Here is a 20,362-nt window from a genome sequence, read left to right as displayed (position 1 = left end):
CATTGTAGGCTCAAATGTCTGTGGCCGATTGAAAGGGAAATAATTGCACCATGTTATGCCAAAAGCTGGAGCCAATCTCTCCCATTCAGGTTGTATTGAGACTACTTCAGCAGACTCACAAGGTTTCGAAAACACAACTGTGGGGAGCATGCGGCGTCTGGCCAGTAGAGGGAGCTATAGGACAGTGGTGGACAGTAGATGATGGGATGATTGATCTCACCAGGGCTGGGGCCGTTATAGGCTAATCAGGTGCAGGCTAAGCGCTGTGTTCGTGACTCTCTGACTCGCTCTCATGCTGTAGCCGATGCTTCCATTGTTCCCCTTCCCCTTTTCCCTGAATTAGAATTGTTAGAGTATAGGGAACACATCTGCACCCACCCACTGCAAACCTGTTCCTGGGACTCATATGTATTCGCACTGCAACATGAGCGCAAAACACTACCGACGTCCCCCGCCCGCGTCACCGAGGCTTGTTCGCTACCGCAGCCATCCTCTATCTATGGAGGTTCTACGTCACTAGTATGAAGACCACGGGTGCGTTCGTAAATAGGCTCTGAGCGTATTTACGAACGCACCCCACATGACACCATCTCATGGAAATTGTATGGAAATGAAGGCCAAGGTACACTATAGCGTTTTCTCAAAGACAAGACAAAAACAACAACAAGAACAACAACAACAACAAAAAAGAACAGAAAAAAAGGCGGATAGCTACTCTCCCAAATAAAACGGTGCATAGCACCCTAAGGACTTTCTATATGAAAGTATCAGTTGTATCTCATTGATAAGGCCTTTTTAGATAATAGAACACTGGAATGTGCTACGACTGGCAAAACAATGACAACACAAAATAAAAAGGTGATTCTAGGAAACATTACTTTTCTAAATTAATATCGGAGCGCCATTCGGTACGTGATTTATATAATATTCCCAACCCAAATTTTCCAAAAAAAGTCGGAAAATATGGAGAATACAAACACTGCTGGGGAGACACTCTTACCTAAATCAATCATATTTGTTATTGATCCACTATATTGGCGATCATCGCACTGGTTTAACTCAATTGTCTTTCGCAGAAGAAGCGCTTAAATGAGGATCATTTTTGTATAAACTTCAGTACTGATTGGAGGTCTGCATTTAGCAGTCCCAGTCAAGCCAAAATCGACCAAAACAGGAATAGAGTGGATGATACAGTGGATATAACACATTAAAGCCTGAAATTATGAGCAAAAATAATGTCATGATTTCAATTTGGAGGCCATTTTTTTTGTTTATTTAGTCAACGGAAGTTGTTATACAACCCCCACCCCCACCCTCACCCCTGAAAAAAAAGAGCCCACACACCAGGTCCTCCCAGTCCACGTGTGAAAGCACTCTACATACATACACACACACCCACACACACATACATACACACACATATAGACACAGACGCACACACACATACAAACAAGCATTCATTCTGCACACACACATACGCTTATTGATTAAACTATCCTCTCCCTCACACACACACACACACACACACACACACACACACACGCGCACACTCACTCGGACCAGGGCATATATTCATGGTCTTCTCCTGAACGTCAGAGTCAGACAGTGACAGAGTAAGGTTATAGGAGGTCTCTGTATAAAAGAGGGGTTGACAAAGGGGGGGGGGGGGTCACAGTCCAAGTAGTGGTGGGGGGGGAACAAGACGGCCTCTGGTATAAATTGTCCTGGGGAGAGATGGGGGGGGAGTGGTGGTTGAATGTGTGTGTGTGTGTGTGTGTGTGTGTGTGTGTGTGTGTTGAGGGCTCATTGCGGTTCCTCTTGCGCTCCTTTGAGTACTGTCGTGGGGCAGGGCTAGTGAGGTGGGTCAATGGGCTAGTGAGTGTTTGTGTGTGTGTGTGTGCAGGGCTTGACATTAAGCTTTTTCAGGTACTTGTCCTTCGGACAAGTGAACTTATCTTTTACTTGTCCTAGAGCTCAAGTTACTTGTCCAAATCCAAAGATTTTGAAAAAGCAATAATATGAATAATAATATATTATACTCTCACCGGCCACTTCATTAGGTACACCTTTTCAACTGCTTGTTAACGCAAATACCTAATCAGCCAATCATGTGGCAGCAACTCAATGCATTTAGGCATGTAGACATGGTCAAGACGATCTGCTGAAGTTCAAACCAGCATCAGAATGGGAAATAAAGGTGATTTAAGTTACTTTGAACCTGGCATGGTTGTTGGTGCCAGATTCTCTGAGGAATGTTTCCAGCACCTTGTTGAATCTATGCCACGAAGAATTAAGGCAGTTCTGAAGGCAAAAGAGGGGGTCCAACCCCAAGGTGTGCCTAATGAAGTGGCCAGTGAGTGTATGTGTATGCAAATAACACATTTGACTACTATTGATTTGATAATGATGTATCCTTAATTTTCAAATGTATTCATTAAACAATATTTTGTAATTATTTAAAAACGTAGGGGTAATCAGTGATTACCCTAACCCTTTTAGATTAAGATTGGCCACAAAAGGGATGAATATCTAGGAATATTTACAAAAAATGTTTGTAACTACAGTCCCTCCCCAATGGAAGCAATCTTATTTGCTAGCCTTTGGATAGTATCCTATATTCAAATTGAGAAATCTATCATTAGTGTCATTCTGAAGTTCGTATTGCGATGTGCTGGTCTTAAAACTTCAAACCTAAAATATACGATCGCATCGAACTACATGAAAATAAGCGGCATTTGAGAAGAAGCGAATATGCGCATGTTCACGTGAATGGCACTAGTGACAGGAGACCCACAACACTATGGCTGCGTTCGTAAACTCGCTCTGGAATCTGATCAGCACTCATGGAATGCCTTTTGTCCAATCAAATTACTTGGTCTCTTTATGACGTTGAACGCAGTGTGCGCTCTGAGCGAATTTACGAACTATGACGATAACGAACTACGAGAGACTGAAATAGCCAGAATGAGGCGCGGCATCGCTTTGCTTGCTATTTTTTTTTACTATTCAGATCGGAAGGAGTAATTAATGTTTTGCAGATATTAATACATATTGATTTGTGTTTTTGTTTTGACTTGTCCATCGGACAACTGCAGGAGGAAGTCCACTTGTCCAAACATAACATTTACTTGTCCCGGACAAGCGGACAAGCCTTAATGTCGAGCCCTGGTGTGTGTGTGTGTTTAGTCGTTGTCCTCGTCGTCGTCCTCGCTCTCCTCGATGCCGTCGCTGTCCTCCTGCTCCTCGTCCTCCTCCTCCGTCTCAGGGATGTCCCACTGGGGGTGGTTGTCCAGCACCGCCTTGGCCTCGTGAACCTCCAGCTAGGACACACACACACACACACACCCTTAGAATTAACACTCAACAAGTCTTATGACGCACACACTGTGGGCTTTGTTAAACACACACACACGCAACTTTCACCATGATACAGACACAAAAACCAACTCATCTTCCGCTCACCTTCAATGGCTTGATCTGATCCAATCCCAGGTACGAGTCTGAGCGCAGAATCACAGAATACTGGTAGTTGCCCGTTTTGGAGGGGGCAGGGAATTTCAACTCCACCTGGGGGAAGTCACACGACAACGTTTAGAGTCACAACACTACAACAACAACAACAACAACAACAACAACAACAACAACACATTGACATCACACGTTCCTTTCGGTTTCCTTTGGCACAACTGTAAGTAGACAAGATGTCAAACTGCAGTACGAAGACTACCAGTAGAGATGTCAAACTGCAGTAGGAAGACTACCAGTAGAGATGTCAAACTGCAGTAGGAAGACTACAAGCTAGGAGCAACTCACGGCGAACGAAGGTTTACAAATATTTAGTATCATAGTACATTGAAGCCTAATCACCTATGACATGTAAATGTAGACACACAATTATCTAATTGCAACATTTTTCAAAACATGCCGGGCTAATTGTAGTATTAATAAAAAGAAAAACACTGCATGGTGTTTGGATGTAAATATTAGACCATTAAATACTCATCAAATTGGCATGTCATGCGATTATATACTGCAAACATCTAATTATCATCACAATGACGGTAATTACTATCTTAGCCATGCGTGGGACGTGAGCTATGAAGACAGCAAGCTTTGTACAGCTCTGTAGAGTACTGTGTTCACACAAACTGCAGTACATTCATTGATATTAGCCTCTCCCAACTCACTCTCACAGCTATGAAAGACAGCACGCTTTAAACAGCTCTGTGTGTATTCCACATTCCACAATTCTGTCTCTCACACCCCACCAACACACACACACACACACACACACACACACACACACACACACACACACACACACACACACACACACACACACACACACTCTTTGTTGGCATGTACATTGTAGGCTAATGTGTCTTTCCTGAGGTTGTTAAAAACACTTTCCTCTTGCAAGGTGGTACACAAGTGAGGCAGGGGGTTGCCTAGCAACAGGACGTGAGAGGGGTGTCTGTGCACCTAAAATACAGAGTTGGTACACACACACACACACCTTACTCACCTCTCGTCTTAGACACAGACACACGGGCACACACACACACACACACACACCTCAATGACCCAGCCCATACCCCTGCAGCCTTCTCACACACACACACACACACACACACACACACACACACACACACACACACACCTCATTGACCCAGTCTTCACCCCCCCCCCCCCATCCCTCAGTACCTCCTCTGTGTCCTTGAGCGTGCAGACGTGGTAGGGCATGGAGACCAGCGTCTGGTCCTTGCGGTCGGCGATGTAGAGCCACCACCACTCGTGCTTCTCCTCTGGGAAATACAGGCTGTACACAGGGTGGGTCAGCTTGGACTTGGTCTCCAGCAGGGCACGCTCCCGCCGCTGGATGCTCTGCTGCAGGGCCTCCCACTCCTACACACACACACACACACACACAGGTTAGGACACACACACACAGGTTAGGACACACACACACACACACACACAGGTGAGGACACACACAGGTTAGGACACACACGGGTTAGAACACACTCAGGTTAGAACACACTCAGGTTAGAACACACTCAGGTTAGGACACACACACAGGTTAGGACACACACAGGTTAGGACACACACACACACGTTAGGACACACACACAGGTTAGGACACACACACACACGTTAGGACACACACACAGGTTAGGACACACACACACACGTTAGGACACACACACAGGTTAGGACACACACAGGTTAGAACACACTCAGGTTAGGACACACACACAGGTTAGGACACACACAGGTTAGGACACACTCTTTTCATCACACTGCTGCCACATCTCCCTGACAGAACAATATCACACACACACACACACACACACACACACAGCCAGTTAAATCACAAACACACACGCGCTCCTGACCTCCTCGTCGTCCCCGGCGATCTCGTCCACCTCTGTGTCGCTCTGCTTGTCGCTCTCCTCGTCCCTCTCGCTGGGCGAGTCCTTGTTCGCTTCCCCCTCCTCTGATTCGCTGCCCTTGTCCGACCCCTCCTCTTCTTCCTCTTTCGCCACGGCAACCACCTCCTGTGATCATGGCAACAGACGCATTAACAGCAGAAAAGAACAGAGAGGATTTCAGCATTATGAATGGTCTGTACTTTCAATCAATTAACTTGCATTTATCAATGATTAACACTGGTTTGATTCACAGTTTATCTGTTAAGGCCACAAACATTAAAAGCCAGATTGTTATTGTAATGTTCTCAATAACCTACTCCTAAAAAGGTCATATCTATAGCTTATACACCACACAGACTGAAATATCGACCACAGCTGTCACTCTGGATTTGATTGGCCCCTTACGCTTCCTACCACGTTCCCATTGGCCTGCTTGGCCTTGCTGGACGGCGCAGGGAGGGGCTTCTTCTTGGTGAGTTTCTTCTTCTTGGACTTGGTGGTCTTCTTGGCTGCTTTGCTCTTGGCCTGCCACACTTTGGTTTTGGTTTTACTGGTGTCGCCAGCCTGAGGATGCAGCACAGGCAGGGTCAAAGGTCAAAAGAAGCCGTCAAATTCACTAGACATCACATTTTGAAGACGTGATGCTTTGGTTGGAATGACACAGATTAGAGATTGTAGGTGTGAACCCACCATAAATGTATATGAAGTACAATATACGGTGGGGGGAAATAAGTATTCAACACATTCAATATATTTCCATTGCAGCTATTCACATGAAATTTAGACCAGACATTGGTATTAACTCAATAAAAACTACACAGCTAAAGACATTGTAACACTGTCTGGTCTAAATTTAATGTAAATAGCTGCAATGGAAAGAAGATGAATTAAAAATAGTTTTTGAGGTGTTGAATACTTATATCCCCCACTGTACATATTGAGAGAACAACTTTTTTTTAAATGTTGATGTGATGGACATTACGAGACCACAGATAACAGAAACATGTGTTATATGGTGTATAGGTGATTTGTTTATAGCATAATTAGCGCATTTACAATTCAACTCAGAGTTTAAAGTTGTCAGTTAAAAAAGTTTGAAAAAGAGCGGGAAAAATGCGTACCGCGACCCCGTCCTCTGTGCTGGCTTCCTCTCCAGGACACGGTGCTGTGTCCTGCTCCTTCTCAAACACCTCCTACACACACACACAATCATCATCATCATGTAGTGTGTAATGCACAAAAGGGCATCTGTCATATTGCATAAATGTGTGCCTGTGAGTTCAGAGTGCAGACGCCCTCTAGTGGACAACTCTGGAAGTGTGTACAGAGTCCAGCTGGAGTAAGAACAGGGCCCTGATTAAATCCTGAAAATGGGTCTTTCCTTTCTCCCTTAGAGTGGCCACTGTTCTAACATGAATGGCTGGGTAAAAGCATGTGTTCCTACATAACTTTCACCAATGCAATAACTCTAGATCACAGGATACATTTACTAAGTTTTGAAAGGCCGGTGCTCCTTACCGCCATCCTCTTCCTCGTCAGGGTGACGGTAACCGTGACGATGGACCCTGCTGTGATGTTATTGCTGTCTTCGTCGTCGAGAACTGAGGAGAGAGAGAGGGGAAGAAAGGGGGAGAGAGAGAGAGAGAGAGAGAGAGAGAGAGAGAGAGAGAGAGAGAGAGAGAGAGAGAAAGAGAGAGAGAGAGAGAGAGAGAGGAAAGAGAGAAAGAGAAAGAGAGAAAAAGAGAGAAGGGATTTAGAACAGGAGGACTCGAGGAACTCAACGAGGGAGAAATGGGATGTAAAGAAAAAATTGTGGCCCATTCCAATATGAACCTTTTCCTACACTGTTATTCAATAAAGTGTCCTTAGCAAACCTGGGGGGGGGGGGGGGCACACCTGAAACACAGGTACACATTAAAGGGGCGTGGCCTTACTGTTACAGACTTGTATGTTTTGTATTTGTATTAGGCGGTGGGCCGAAGCTGTCTATCTGCTTTCGTTTGTGAAATGATCGATCTACAACTACAGACTAGTTGATTTTTTCATATAAGCTAAATAGTTTTTTTTGGAACATGTTTCCGTCAGTTGGTAGAGGTTGGTCGATCAACGTTTTATGAAAAGTAAACTTACGATCAATAAGTTAATAAGGAGAATGATTGGGGCTACTATGCCGCTAACCAATCAAAACCCGTTAAAGCGTCACCTGACTTGACGTCTGCCAATGATATTCCTTCAAAATACGGAACTAGGAAGTAAACAATGTATTATCTGGAAAGACGAGAAGACTGAGTTGTTTCGGATAACTTTACTGTCAAGTAATGTTTCAGGTAAGATTTGCACGTCATACTAATTCATATCACATATTAATGAACAAGTCCATGTCATGTTGTGTCAATACAAACATGTTCTAATATGCTATTTTAGTGAAAAATCCAACCAAACGTCACCCGCGATTGTGAAGCTAATGAATAAACAAGCTAGTTATCTAACTTTAAAGGGTACAATAGCTAAGTTACCAATGTCAACTATGTCTATTCTCAATCATTTCAGTAATAATTGTGCCAAATTGGGACCAGTAACATTAACTTGTGTGTGAGTACGTTACAGTATTTGTGTGTGCAAGCATGTTTTTGATATTGTCAATCGTCTCACTTTTACAAGGTGAGCTGGTAAGACAAAACCCAAGATTAAATGTATCTTCACTTGCCTTGCCTATAATTGACGAGACTAGACAAAGATTCAATTGTTTAGAGAACATTTATAACACTAGTGTGTTTTCGCAGTGCAAACACAGACACATGTCTGTACATGGTAGGTTGTTAGATTTGCATGTGCATCTCCCTTTCACACATTTTGTTTTTTTGCAGGAGCAGTATACAAGCTCTAAAACTGAAATATTTGTCCCGTCTGCATATTATGCACTGGGCGGGAAGAAGATGTGGTTTTTTATTTAGGCTGAACGTAGTGGTAGTCTTTGAGCGGAGAAGTCTAGGCTTTGGTGGTGTATCATTTTCAGTTTGACCTTCTGCTTCTACTACATTGTAAGGGAGGGGGGGGGGGAGAGAAGGGAGAGAGAGAGAGACATATGATACTCTATGCATTGTAATAGTAATGCTTCCAAAGTTAGTTATAGCCTAGTTTATTTACAACTCTCCTAATCTGTTTCCCCAGGTAACCCCAGATGCTCAGCCCTGGACTGCACTGCACATCTTCTGGACCTGACCTGACAGGGCTGACCCTGACCCATTGATGCCTTGTTCATATCTTGTTCATGTCATATCTTAGCTTGTTTATATCATATTGTTAATAATGTTCATGTCATATCATGTCATATTAATCTTAGCTTGTTTATATCATATTGTTCTTATAAATAACTTATATTGCTATAAAACACATCTGCAGCCTCCTGTACTGATTTTTCCCTTCTCTTGCGGGCTCTTTCAATGTTTCGTATGTTGGCATACTGCATATAGCATTGTCTATGGTAGCCAATATTGTGGTTATAGTGGTTCTCCAGCTGCAAAGCCGCAGAGAGGAAAGCGCTACAGAGAGTCGTGAGATCGGGCCAGAAGATCATCGGCGCCCCCCTCCCCTCTCTGGAAGAGCTGTACAACACACGCTGCCTCAGGAAGGCCTCCAAGATCTCCAGAGACCCATCCCACCCTGGGAACGAACACTTTGTTCGGCTGCCCTCGGGCAGGCGGTTCAGGACCATGTCCGCAAGGACAAATAGACTGAAGCTCAGCTTCTACTCTAGGGCCATTCAGGCCCTGAACACAGCAAAGACCTAGGTTCTAGGCCCTGGACAATCTAGACAATTTGATGGCAGCTACTAGATTGTAATCAAGTGCAATACTGAAACACAACTGTGAACATTTCAAACCTGCAAACTGCGACACTTTAAATGAATGTGCAATAATACTATGTGCAATATGACAACCCTCGGGTACATAAGGTTCAGAGATAGGAAATGTTAGGATATTTATAGCATAGCATAGAGTACAGCACAGTGTTTTATTTGTATAGTATAGTATATTGGATAGTGTATATAGCCTTTATTTATGTAAACCAGCTCTTTTCCCTTCTTGTTTTTAGTATTTTTTTTCCTAGCACCAGGGGAGCCCCCCCTCCCAAATTTCGTTGTATGGTACCTGTACTATATTAATGACAATAAAGACCATTCATTCATTCATTCATTCATATTAGCTGCCACATCTGGAATGTAACTGTCTACTACTAGGTTATATTTTTTTTACAGCCCTTTCTGCAATTTGGCTTTCTGCAGTGTGAAGATTCACCCACTGTAGAGAACAATGTACAAATTTGGTCCAACTTGCATCTGAAAATGCTATAATATTGTCCGTTCGGTTTGTTAAATGCATACAACACTCCATAATTCATCACATCTCGTTATTTCCCCGCGGTTGCTAGGGTTAACATCCAGTCAGTTGCTAGGGTTAACAGCCAGTGTTTACATTTCGGGGTCCTAATGAAGCCGTACTCGAATTCTGATTGGTTTATCAACTAGAGCGACCAGCGATGTCCCTGAGCAGACAGACGATTAAAAAATAAGTTTGTGAAAATCTCCGACATAACTAGAGATGACAACAAATTTTATTAGACTTAGTAGAATTACTTAATATCATATGTTAAACATTGTGTACTCTATAGATGGAAATCGATAAACTTCACAAAAAACGCGTTCGGCCCACCACCTATATGTCCTGTGTCTGTTTTTGTTTTGCTTCTGTCTGTCTCCCCCTAGGTGAAGTGGTGTGCATGTGGTTCCTCCCCTATTCGTTATTGGTTCCTGTCCATCATCGTTGTCTCGTCAGCCCTCACCTGTGTTCCATCAGCAATCATCCCCGGTCATCCAATCACAGAAGAACTATCTCCTACTTAATGTGTGTTTGTCATGTGTAGCGAGAGAGAGAAGTTTGGTGTTTTGTTTAAGAGAGAAGTAGTGGTTTTGTTTGACTAGTTGTATAATCTGTTACCAAGAAGTCTTTGTTTTTGTTCATAGCTGTGGTTTAGTGTGTTGATGACCCCTGTTTTCTCTTTTCCTCGCCAAGGGAGAAGGGCTAGGTAAGATACCCTGGGGTATACTCTGCATCACGTAGATAACCACTGTCTAGAAACATTAGGTAAGAAGCGAGCGGGTGTCACGCCCTGTAATACTGTAGCAGGTAGTTAGGTTCCGGGTTAGTTAGTTTGTGATATAGTTAGGTCAGAGGTGTAGGGAAGAGTAGGGCTGTGTTTGTTATTTTGTGACACCGTTCGCATGGTCCTTCTCCCTCCCTTCTACCCTTTGTTAATCCCCTTTGTTAATTGTTTACTGTATATGAATGTTGTAAATATTTGTGCACTTGTAAATATACTTTTCACCCCAGCAATAAATCCTTTTATTTAAAAGGTACCCTTTTTGGTTTAGTTGTCAATAAGTGCTTGCACCACACCGATGGTAGTTTTTTTTACATCTACTAGCAGAGTGAATATAGGCAGGAGGTTGCACTCTCCCTCCCTAGTGGCGAACATCTCAGGGGGAGCGTAACACTTACCCTGCAGCTTGGTCTCCACAGCGATGTGGGGGAAGCTGCTGAGCACGGCCATGACCTCGTCGTACTTCTCCTCTCCCAGGAAGCGCAGCATGCTCCTCCGGTCTGAGTCCTTCAGACTCACCAGGTCCTGGATGCTCCTCACCTTATACTGGGAGAGAAGGAGGGGGGGAGAGAGAGGGAGAGAGTGAGAAAGAGGGAGGGGGAGATGGATTACAATTATTGTATGTTATATTAGAAGGAGGGAGAGAGGAAAAAAGTGGGAAGGTAGAGAGGCACAGAGAGAGAGAGAGAGAAAGAGGGGGGGAGAAAGAGAGAGTAGAGCGGAGACAGAGATTCAAGATGAACCTGTTATGTAGAATTCCATCATTCTTGTTCCAAGTCCTGCCTCACATTGACACACAAATTGACACACTCATGCATCATACCAGCTCAACAGCCAGACGCAGACGAGACGAGAACAGAGGAGAGAGAAAGTGAGAGAGACAGATGCTACCAGGACAAGCAGGGGAAGAGGACAGGACAGCTCATTAGAAGAGAACGAGACATCCTTCACCACAAACCCAAAAGCATAACAAACACACACAAAAAAAAACTGACAAACAGAGACAGACACGCACACAGAGAAACACATACAGACACACATGGCGGGGTGGGGGGGTACCTTCTTGGAGATGCAGTAGCGCAGGTGCTCCTCCTCAAAGTGGGGCAGCTGGAGGAGGGGGGACTTGGACTCCTGCAGGCCCTGCACCACCATCTGAGTCAGCTTCATACAGTTCTCTATGGACACCAGCCGCGGGGCATGGAAGCCTGCAGCACACACGCACGCACGCACACACGCGCACACACACTTAACGATGGCACTAGCCTAGGGCCATGGACATGTACTGTATATAATAAACACCGACAGCTAAAAAAAACAACGTCGTTTTCGGTTTGTTTTTCGAACTCTCCTTGACAGGTAAAAACAACCACTGTTGGTGGGCATGCGTGTGTACATCTGTGGCCTTGTTTGTTGTGTGTGTGTGTGAGCTTTACCTCCTCTACTGTTGGCCATCATGGTGAGCTGACAGCCCACGTTGACCATCTCCTGTAGGAGAGCAGGACTCTTCCTGACCACGAACCTCTGGTCTGGAGAACACACACCAACACAGACGTTACACACACAGAGCAAATCATACGTGTGTGTGTGTGTGTGTGTGTGTGTGTGAATGAGTGTATTTGTTTAAAGATATAAAATGCTCAACACTTTCTGTCGAGGTAACTTCCTAGACACCCGTGTGTGTGTGTGTGTCTGTGTGTGTGTGTGTGTGTGTGTGTGTGTGTGTGTCGTACCCTCCTCTATGTCCTCAGACACGTCCATGCGGGCCAGGTGGGCCAGCACCAGGACCCGGGCCTTCAGGCTGTAGGGGTAGCAGAAGGGCGGCTCTTTCTTCTTCACGTTGATGTTCCCCAGCTCCCGGATCAGCTGGAAGAGAGGAGAGAGGAGGAGGAGGGGTGAGACACACACGCGCACACACACACACACACACACACACACACACACACGGGCAGGCGCAGACACAGGCACACACACACACACACGCGCACAAACACACGCGCGCACACACACACACACACACACACATACAGACATACAGACACGCACACAGGCAGACACACACACACACACACAGGCAGGCAGACACACACACAAACGCGCGCACAGGCAGACACACACACACACACACACATACACACACACACACACACACACACACAGGCAGGCAGACACACACACACACACACGTTACCTGTGGGACTTCGATGTTGTCTGTGGGTCGTATTGTGGCGTCTTTGTTGCTGCGAGGGTCAAACTCGAACGCGGCCGTCAACACCATGGATAAACCTGGGCAGAGGGGTCAAAAGGTCATGTAGGGGTCAACTCTTAAACCCCCCCACCCCCAAAGAAGTCATGTACTGAAAAGAACAGTGACCCCACAACACCCGACTAACCCAGCCCTGACCCCACCTTGACCCCACCCTGACCCCCAATCTGACCGCACCATGACCCCACTCTGACCCCCACCCTGACCAACCCCACCCCGACCCCCACTCTGACCCCACCCTGATCCTCACTCTGATCCCCACCTTGACCCCCACTCTGACCCCCACCCTGACCCCCACCCTGACCCCCACCCTGACCTCACAACACCTGACTGACCCCCACCTTTGACCCCCACTCTGACCCCCACCCCAACCCCACCCTGACCCCCACCCTGACCCCCACTCTGACCGTGTCCTGACCATCCAGGGGGTGGGAGGGTGTTGGGGGGGTCTGGAGGAGGTACTCACGTTTCATGTTCATGTTGGGCGTCTTGTACATGAAGTGCATGAAGAGCTGGGTAGTGTTGATGAGGATCTGGTCCCCGCTGTAGCGGATGGAGCGGTACCACCACGTACCCTGAGGAGGAGGAGGATACTTTAGGATCAAATACATTACACACACACACACACACACACACACACTCTCTCTGCTTTGCAATAAGATAAGAGAAATGACATGTACTTACCACTACAACTGGAAGGATGACCATGAAGGCTAACCCATAGACCAACAGCACCTAGGAGGAGGGATGGAGGGAGAGAGAGACAGACAGACAGACAGAGAGAGAGACAGAGAGAGAGAGAGACAGAGACAGAGACAGAGAGAGAGAGAGAGAGAGAGACAGACAGAGAGAGAGATCAAGGTTTGTATGACTAAATGATCAGTGCATGCCTCAAGTTGGATATCTCTAAATGTAATGTAAATGGCTATATTTCTACCATCTCTAAATGTAATCTAAATGTCTATATTTCTACCATCGACGGAACTGTGAGCAAATCACTGAACTAGGCAAAACTAGACACCATTTCAGAAACAAAATCAAGGAAACATCTGATAATAATAATAATAATAATAATAATAATAATAATAATAATAATATGGGAATGGCCAGACATGGAACATGTAGTTGGTCTAAATGGAACTAGAGAGAAGGCGCACCAGCATGGAGTTCTTCTGGTCCACAATCCACGCTGGAAGAGCGATGCCAAAACTGGTCGCTGTGGAGGAGGAGGAGGAGGAGGAGGAGGAGGAAGAGGAGAGAAAGGGATGTGTTACATGGTGTCAAAGAGAAGAAAGGTACGGAGGCAGAAATGGTCCAAAAAGAACCCATTTGATTGGATTCCCGCTGGGACCATTACAGAGATGTATGCACTCGATGTTCTGTAAGTCCTGGGGGGGGGGGGGGGGGGGGGGGGTGATCAGTGCCATTTTGACTGTGGCATTGACTGTGGCATGATTGTTGGTGCCAGATGGGCTGGTTTGAGTATTTCTAAATCTGCTGATCTCCTGGGATTTTCACGCACAACAGTCTCTAGAGTTTACTCGGAAAGGCACAATAAAGAAAAACCCAGTGAGCGGCAGTTCTGCGGAAACGCCTTGTTGATGAGAGAGGTCAACGGAGAATGGCCAGACTGGTTCGAGCGGACAGAAAGGCTAAGGTAACTCAGATAACCACTCGGCACAATTGTGGTGAGCAGAAAAGCACCTCAGAATGCACAACGTATCGAACCTTGAGGTGGATGGGCTACAACAGCAGAAGGCCATGTCGGGTTCCACTTCTGTCAGCCAATTAGGCTCACAGCCAGTCTAATTAAATGCTCGGTGAGTGTATGTAGTAGTCAGACTGGGCTGGAGGGTCAATAATGGACTTACCTCTTGGACCATCTGGGTTGCCGTAGTTTTCCCAGTTCTGCCTCGACTCCTCATTGGTCAAACTGTGGAGGAGGGTGGGGGGTGTAAGGGGGAGAACAAGTTAGAACTTAAGCCACCAGTACTGCCTCATCATCACCACCCACACATTCAACAGTACAAATATGGACAACAATGGTTTCAAGACAAAAATACACAGTAGGCTGAGACATATTTTCATAGAGACATGAAAGTCATAGAGACCAAATTATTGAAATGTAATAAAAAAAAACATTTCAATAACCGCCTAGTTCGCCTATGCCTAGGACCGGCCCTGCACTCGCTTCCGCATCCGCATCCACACACACACACACACACACACACACACACACACGCACGCACGCACGCACACACGCGCACACACGCACACACAGACACACAGACTTACGCAGAGTAGGCTTTGGCGATCCTCATGAACACAGCCTCGTCTCCGCCTTTGTCAGGATGGAATTTGAGCGAGAGCACGCGGTACTGCTTCTTGATCTCCGACACAGACGCCCCCTACACACACACACACACTGTTATAACTGATCAACACTTATAAGTGCCAAAATGTTTCTGATATACTCTCACTCAGCACTTTATTAGAGATTAACAGCAAAGGGAAGGCCTACCCAGTAGTAGTATAGTGTTCCCAATGAAGGAAATGTGGATGTGTGTGTGTGTGTGTGTGTGTGTGTGTGTGTGTGTGTGTGGGGGTGCGTGTGTGTGGGGGTGTGGGTGCGTGTGTGTGGTGTGTGTGTGTGTGTGTGTGTGTGTGTGTGTGTGTGTTACCTGGTCCAGGTTGAGGACTTCATATGGGTTGTACTCCTGGTATTCTCTGTCCAGCTTGGACACCTTGTAGGCCAGCGCCAGGAACACTGCCCAGCCAAACAACAAGGCTGCTTTCCTGCAAATACACAACAATAACCTATCAGCATTCATGTCCACAACTGAGTCTCCAGGACACACACACACACACACACCACACACACTTCCTTCAAGATCATCACACACAAAGGCGCGCGCGCACGCACACACACGCGCACACACACGCGCACACACACGCACACCAAAACAACACAAGTGTATGTTTCTCCTCAATGCCGGACCCCGCCCACTCTGCAGCATCAGTTGCCATGGCGACCACAGCTGGCCTGGCCGTCTGAGTGGTTCAGCCTCAGACAGACAAGAGGTGTGCTGCTCCGCACATGCATCATCAACACCACCACAGAGAGAAAGGATAAGAATATTAAACAAAGAGAGAGAGGGAGAGGGAGAGATGGAGAGGGGGGGGAGGGGAGTAGAGAGGTGAGAGAGAGAGAGAGAGAGAGAGAGAGAGAGAGAGAGAGAGAGAGAGAGAGAGAGAGAGAGAGAGAGAGAGAGAGAGAGAGAGAGAGAGAGAGAGAGAGAGAGAGAGAGAGAGATGGAGAGAACCTGCTTCACTCAATTCCTGGCAATTCCAGTGTTATGCCTTCCATGCCTGCATGAGCTTAACACAAGTGAAATTGACATGCAAATAAAGCATTTATGAATTTAGAGAAGGACTGGAGAGATAGGGAGCGGAGGGCAGGCGGGCAGGCGAGAGAAGAGAATGTGGAGAGAGAGAGAGAGGGAGAGGGAGAGAGAGAGGGAGAGAGAGAGAGGGGTAAATGCAGGACATGGAGAGATCTAGTAGAAAGTGAGTGCGAAGGGACGTACTCAGGCAGACGGAAAGAGAGAGAGAGGGGTTATAAAAAGGTAGAGTGTGAAAGGAGAGCGGTAGAGCGATAACAGCAGCGTCACAGCAAGCAACCCATCTATTAATCAAACGAAGGCGGGTGAATATAAACAGCTTTGAGCTAACTGGGTCACATTAAAAACATTAGTGTTCTGAACACACACACACACACACACACACACACACACACACACACACACACACACAATGAATCTAAACACACACTTCACTTCATCAACTAAACACCCTTAGGGAATCTGCCTCTGTATATATCCAGAGAGTACACTCATTTGAGAATGAGGCACATACAGTATCCGCACTACAGATGGCGTGAGGACGCGGACTCACCAACACCAAGGACTAAGAACATTTCTTGGTGAGGGAGAAGTGTGTGTGTGTGTGTGTGGGGGGGGGGGGGGGGTGTTAAACAGCATCATGTGACCAGGAAGGAGAACAGGATGACGGGGGGGGGGGGTGCATTACTCACTTTAACGTGGGGACGATGCTCTGCTGTGACTTCATCAGCCGGAGACGATACCACAGGCATCTGCCGTGGACCCGTCGCAGGCTCTTCAGACGCAGTTGTTCTGGGGGGTCACACAGGGGGAGAGGCGCGTAAGAGTAGGCTCACACCAGATGTGTGCACACACACACAGACACACCGACAGACGTAGACAGACACACAATGACACGCAATGACACAAACACACTCATACACACACCGTCACGGCATGCACACTGACACAAACACACAGACAGACGGACGCATGCACGCACCCCCAAAACTGTAATGTCATCATAAGTTAAAAGCATCCTAAACTCGCTGTACTCAATTCAGACACTGTAAATGTTTAGCCTATAGGCCTAGTCAAAGCAACTAAACACAATATTTTTTGTGTGATATCTTTCCTACTGCATGCAGCAATCGCTTTGGGGTGAATCGGCCTATTTTGACTGTAAGAATTCTCTGCCAAAAAGCATTCCTTTGACATTCCTACAGCGAACACCGTGGTATAGCAATAATACCACTGGCATGCAATAGCCTACCTGCCAGCCCACGGCTAGTAAAGAGATTGTAACAATATGAGGTTTTCTTTTCAAAAGAGACATTCTGATATAGACACAGTGTTTCCCCTACCATTGCCTTGGGGGGGCGGGCCGCCCTCCCAACGGAACCCCCCGCCCCCCCAAGAAAGAGGAATTATTACGGACGTAGACGCCAAACATCTGACAAGCAGGCTAAAATATCCGCGTTTTTTAAACGCACCCAACCCATATCCGGCGAGTGGCAAGCCCATAGGCTCGTTGGTAACATTAGTCCGCCAGTAGTCTCGCATAGCCAGACCTATCTCCACACTTCGTGCTGTGCAGCGCTGGAGAATAATCCAAGATTTTGCGCAAGTGTGCGCGCGAGACGTGAGAGTTTTTGCCGGCTGTGATGTCTGCAGATTGAAAGTAAGCAAGTTGAAACGTTAGCAAATATAATTGCTGAGTGTTCTGACAGAGAAAGTTGGTTAAAATTGGTCGTTATTATCGTGACTAGAAAGTGTCTGACTATAGTTTCATGGTGTAAAAGAACTAGCAAGAAGAACTAGCAAGCTAGCTAGCTCAGAGGTGATTAGATGAGCTAGTCTGCTGCACACTTGCCAGCTAAAGAGCTAACTGGATGCACTTTATTAATTTACTTAAAGTAGATATACTATCTTTATTATTCTGCTAGAGTTGGGCTTCATGGTAATACCATAATGGCATATTTACAGTACATGGACAGTTGATTGAAGCATTGGAAATGTCTGTTTTTTCTAGTTGGACATACGATTTTTTTTCAGGTGAGAGAGTAAAGTCAAAATGACATTATCTGACTGGATTGCCCACAGCAGTCCAATATTCAATTATAATTATGTTATAAATTGATATGGATCAATTTATGCCTCTTATTAGATTATAAATACTCTGGCTGTTTTGTTTACCTTTTGGTTGACAGCAAAAGGGAGAGAGGAGGATAGGGAGGGTGAGAAGGAGAGAGAGCAGGATGGTGTCGGCACACCAGAGAGAGAGAGAGCAAGAACCAGGTGAGAAAGTGGACAGGTAGTCAAGACCACATAAGTAAGTAGCCTTGAGAACCGATGGTTCTGGAGCCTAATGGCCCATAGGGAAGGAGCCTATCTCCTGTTTCCGTAGCGTGAGGCGGCTTAATGTACAAGTACACCCCTGGACATGACGCTGGTATGAGGCAGGGTCTTACCCCCTGGGGGGGGGGGGGGGGGGGGTCCATGCCACGGTCCATGCCACCCCCCCAAGGCAGCAAACCTAGGGGAAACACTGAGACAGATTAATGAGCAAAGATCTAGCTCGATGGTTTCCAGGCTGTCCTTGTAGAAGTGTTTTAGATTGTGGCATAAGTGTCGTCATGATTATGAGATACAATATGACTGCCATGTTGTCAAATGGTTGCAAAGAGAACAGTCACCTGTTTTTCTATTGCTTTCTATTAGCTTTTTTTGTTTTGCTCTTTATATATACTGTATATGATGGGGCAATAGCCTAGAATGTGCGAATTTTTAACTAGTTGGCTAGTACGTCTGTAATCTGCATCTATTAAAACGCAACACACCAGTGAAGGTTAGAGACGTCTCCCCCTTATCCAGTCAAACGTAGTAGGCTCAAAAGAACTTCACACACGGCAACTTTCCTTGTTTCCTTGGCCTTATCTCAGAGTCAACAACCAGCATCCCAACATGCCATGGCTGCAGGTCAGGCAGACACACCACGTCAAATGACAACGTTTCCCCAAGCCAGCCAGCTCCTTTAGAGAACCATAGGGCAGGTAGTATTTGCTGTCTAAACGAGTACAAAGGAGGGGGTTTGCCTCGCTAACAAACCAGGTACATCCTACTCACGTCCATTTAGAAAACAAGCTGTTCGTCTCTCTGACTGAGTGTGTTCTCCTGTTTGTAGCTCCCTACCTAGCTTCACATCCAATAAGTCAGCTACAGACATGTAGCAATCCTAGCTAGCTAGCTAACATGTTATGTAAACACCAACACCAACATTGTCCTGTTGGCTCACCAACACCAACAACGAGCTAGCTGGACATGAGCCATAGGGTGAACATTGATTTGATGAGGGTCAGTGGCGAGCTAGCTAACAGGATTAGCTCATAGACAGCTGATAGCTGACCAACAGCCAGCTAACCCTCCTGAGCAATGCTAGGTCCGGCTAGCTGACTGGCGCCGGGCCTCACCTGCGTTCTGGTCCCGGGGCCAGAGGTAATATGTGGCTGGGATGACGATAAGTCCGACGAAGGACGTGAGAAAGTAGAAAAAGGTGTTGCCGCTGTCATCGTATTGGAACTGTTGCCCGGCCATGTCTGTGCGGCGCTGGGGTCCCCCTTCTTCTCCACCGCGGTGCTGCCTCCCCTACCAAGCCCAGCACGGATGACTTGACAGTGACACACCACCACCAGTGCGCTGCTGAGAGCAGAGATTGGGGTACGTGGTTTACGCCTGCGCACTGTTTTATTTCTTCTTCTCCAGTCGAGGGTAAAGGCGAGTCTTGAGGGTCACACTGCCACCCGCTGGCCGAAGGAGTTCTTTACTGTCGTCATCCTGGACTAACTATGAGCAAAAAATACACACTTTTAAAATTTATTTTTTATTTTATTTATGCATTTTCAGTTTACAGGGATAGACAATAATTGTAATAATTTTAATTTTAATAATAATTTTGCCATTTAGCAGACGCTTTTATCCAAAGCGACTTACAATTACGAATTACAGGGACATTCCCCCTGGAGTAACTGAGGGCTAAGTACCTTACCCAAGGGCACACTAGTAGTGGTGTGGCTTCAGGCGGGATTTGAACTCACAACCTTCCGATGCCAAGTCCAACTCACTATCCA

General features: G+C 46.2%; 1 protein-coding gene across 2 annotated transcripts; it reads right to left on the bottom strand.

The window, feature by feature from the left end:
- Positions 1–1,250: 1,250 nt before the first annotated feature.
- sec63 (SEC63 homolog, protein translocation regulator) lies at positions 1,251–19,890 on the bottom strand. Of its 2 annotated transcripts, none has more exons than XM_080545706.1 (20): positions 19,706–19,890; positions 16,949–17,048; positions 15,537–15,651; positions 15,151–15,263; positions 14,727–14,788; positions 14,013–14,071; positions 13,540–13,590; positions 13,322–13,430; positions 12,781–12,875; positions 12,323–12,455; positions 12,026–12,118; positions 11,652–11,797; positions 10,991–11,138; positions 6,951–7,033; positions 6,554–6,625; positions 5,838–5,996; positions 5,397–5,558; positions 4,705–4,905; positions 3,463–3,567; positions 1,251–3,320 (listed from the first exon to the last, which is right to left on the bottom strand). In XM_080545706.1, exons 1-20 carry the CDS (start codon positions 19,827–19,829, stop codon positions 3,183–3,185), a joined length of 2,268 nt encoding a protein of 755 aa, XP_080401832.1. In that variant the 5' UTR covers positions 19,830–19,890; the 3' UTR covers positions 1,251–3,182. The 2 variants fall into 2 exon arrangements, with proteins under 2 accessions (XP_080401832.1, XP_080401833.1); XM_080545707.1 differs by having other exon boundaries at positions 5,847–5,996.
- Positions 19,891–20,362: the final 472 nt, after the last annotated feature.

This window comes from Nansenia antarctica, assembly GCF_963989245.1.
Source record: "Nansenia antarctica genome assembly, chromosome: 1".
NCBI classification, from domain to species: domain Eukaryota; kingdom Metazoa; phylum Chordata; class Actinopteri; order Argentiniformes; family Microstomatidae; genus Nansenia; species Nansenia antarctica.
The sequence above is the reverse complement of the archived record's forward strand: the minus strand, read 5'-3'. Positions and strand labels throughout refer to the sequence as shown.

Bases quoted from the DNA above. Each gene is read 5' to 3' on its own strand.
- sec63 (XM_080545706.1), bottom strand. From the start codon at position 19,829: ATGGCCGGGCAACAGTTCCAATACGATGACAGCGGCAACACCTTTTTC. The intron at 15,652-16,948 runs GTGAGTAATGCA...GTGTATTTGCAG, and splicing joins AGCATCGTCCCCACGTTAAA to GAAAGCAGCCTTGTTGTTTG. The intron at 7,034-10,990 runs GTAAGTGTTACG...CTCTCTCCTCAG, and splicing joins TGTGGAGACCAAGCTGCAGG to TTCTCGACGACGAAGACAGC.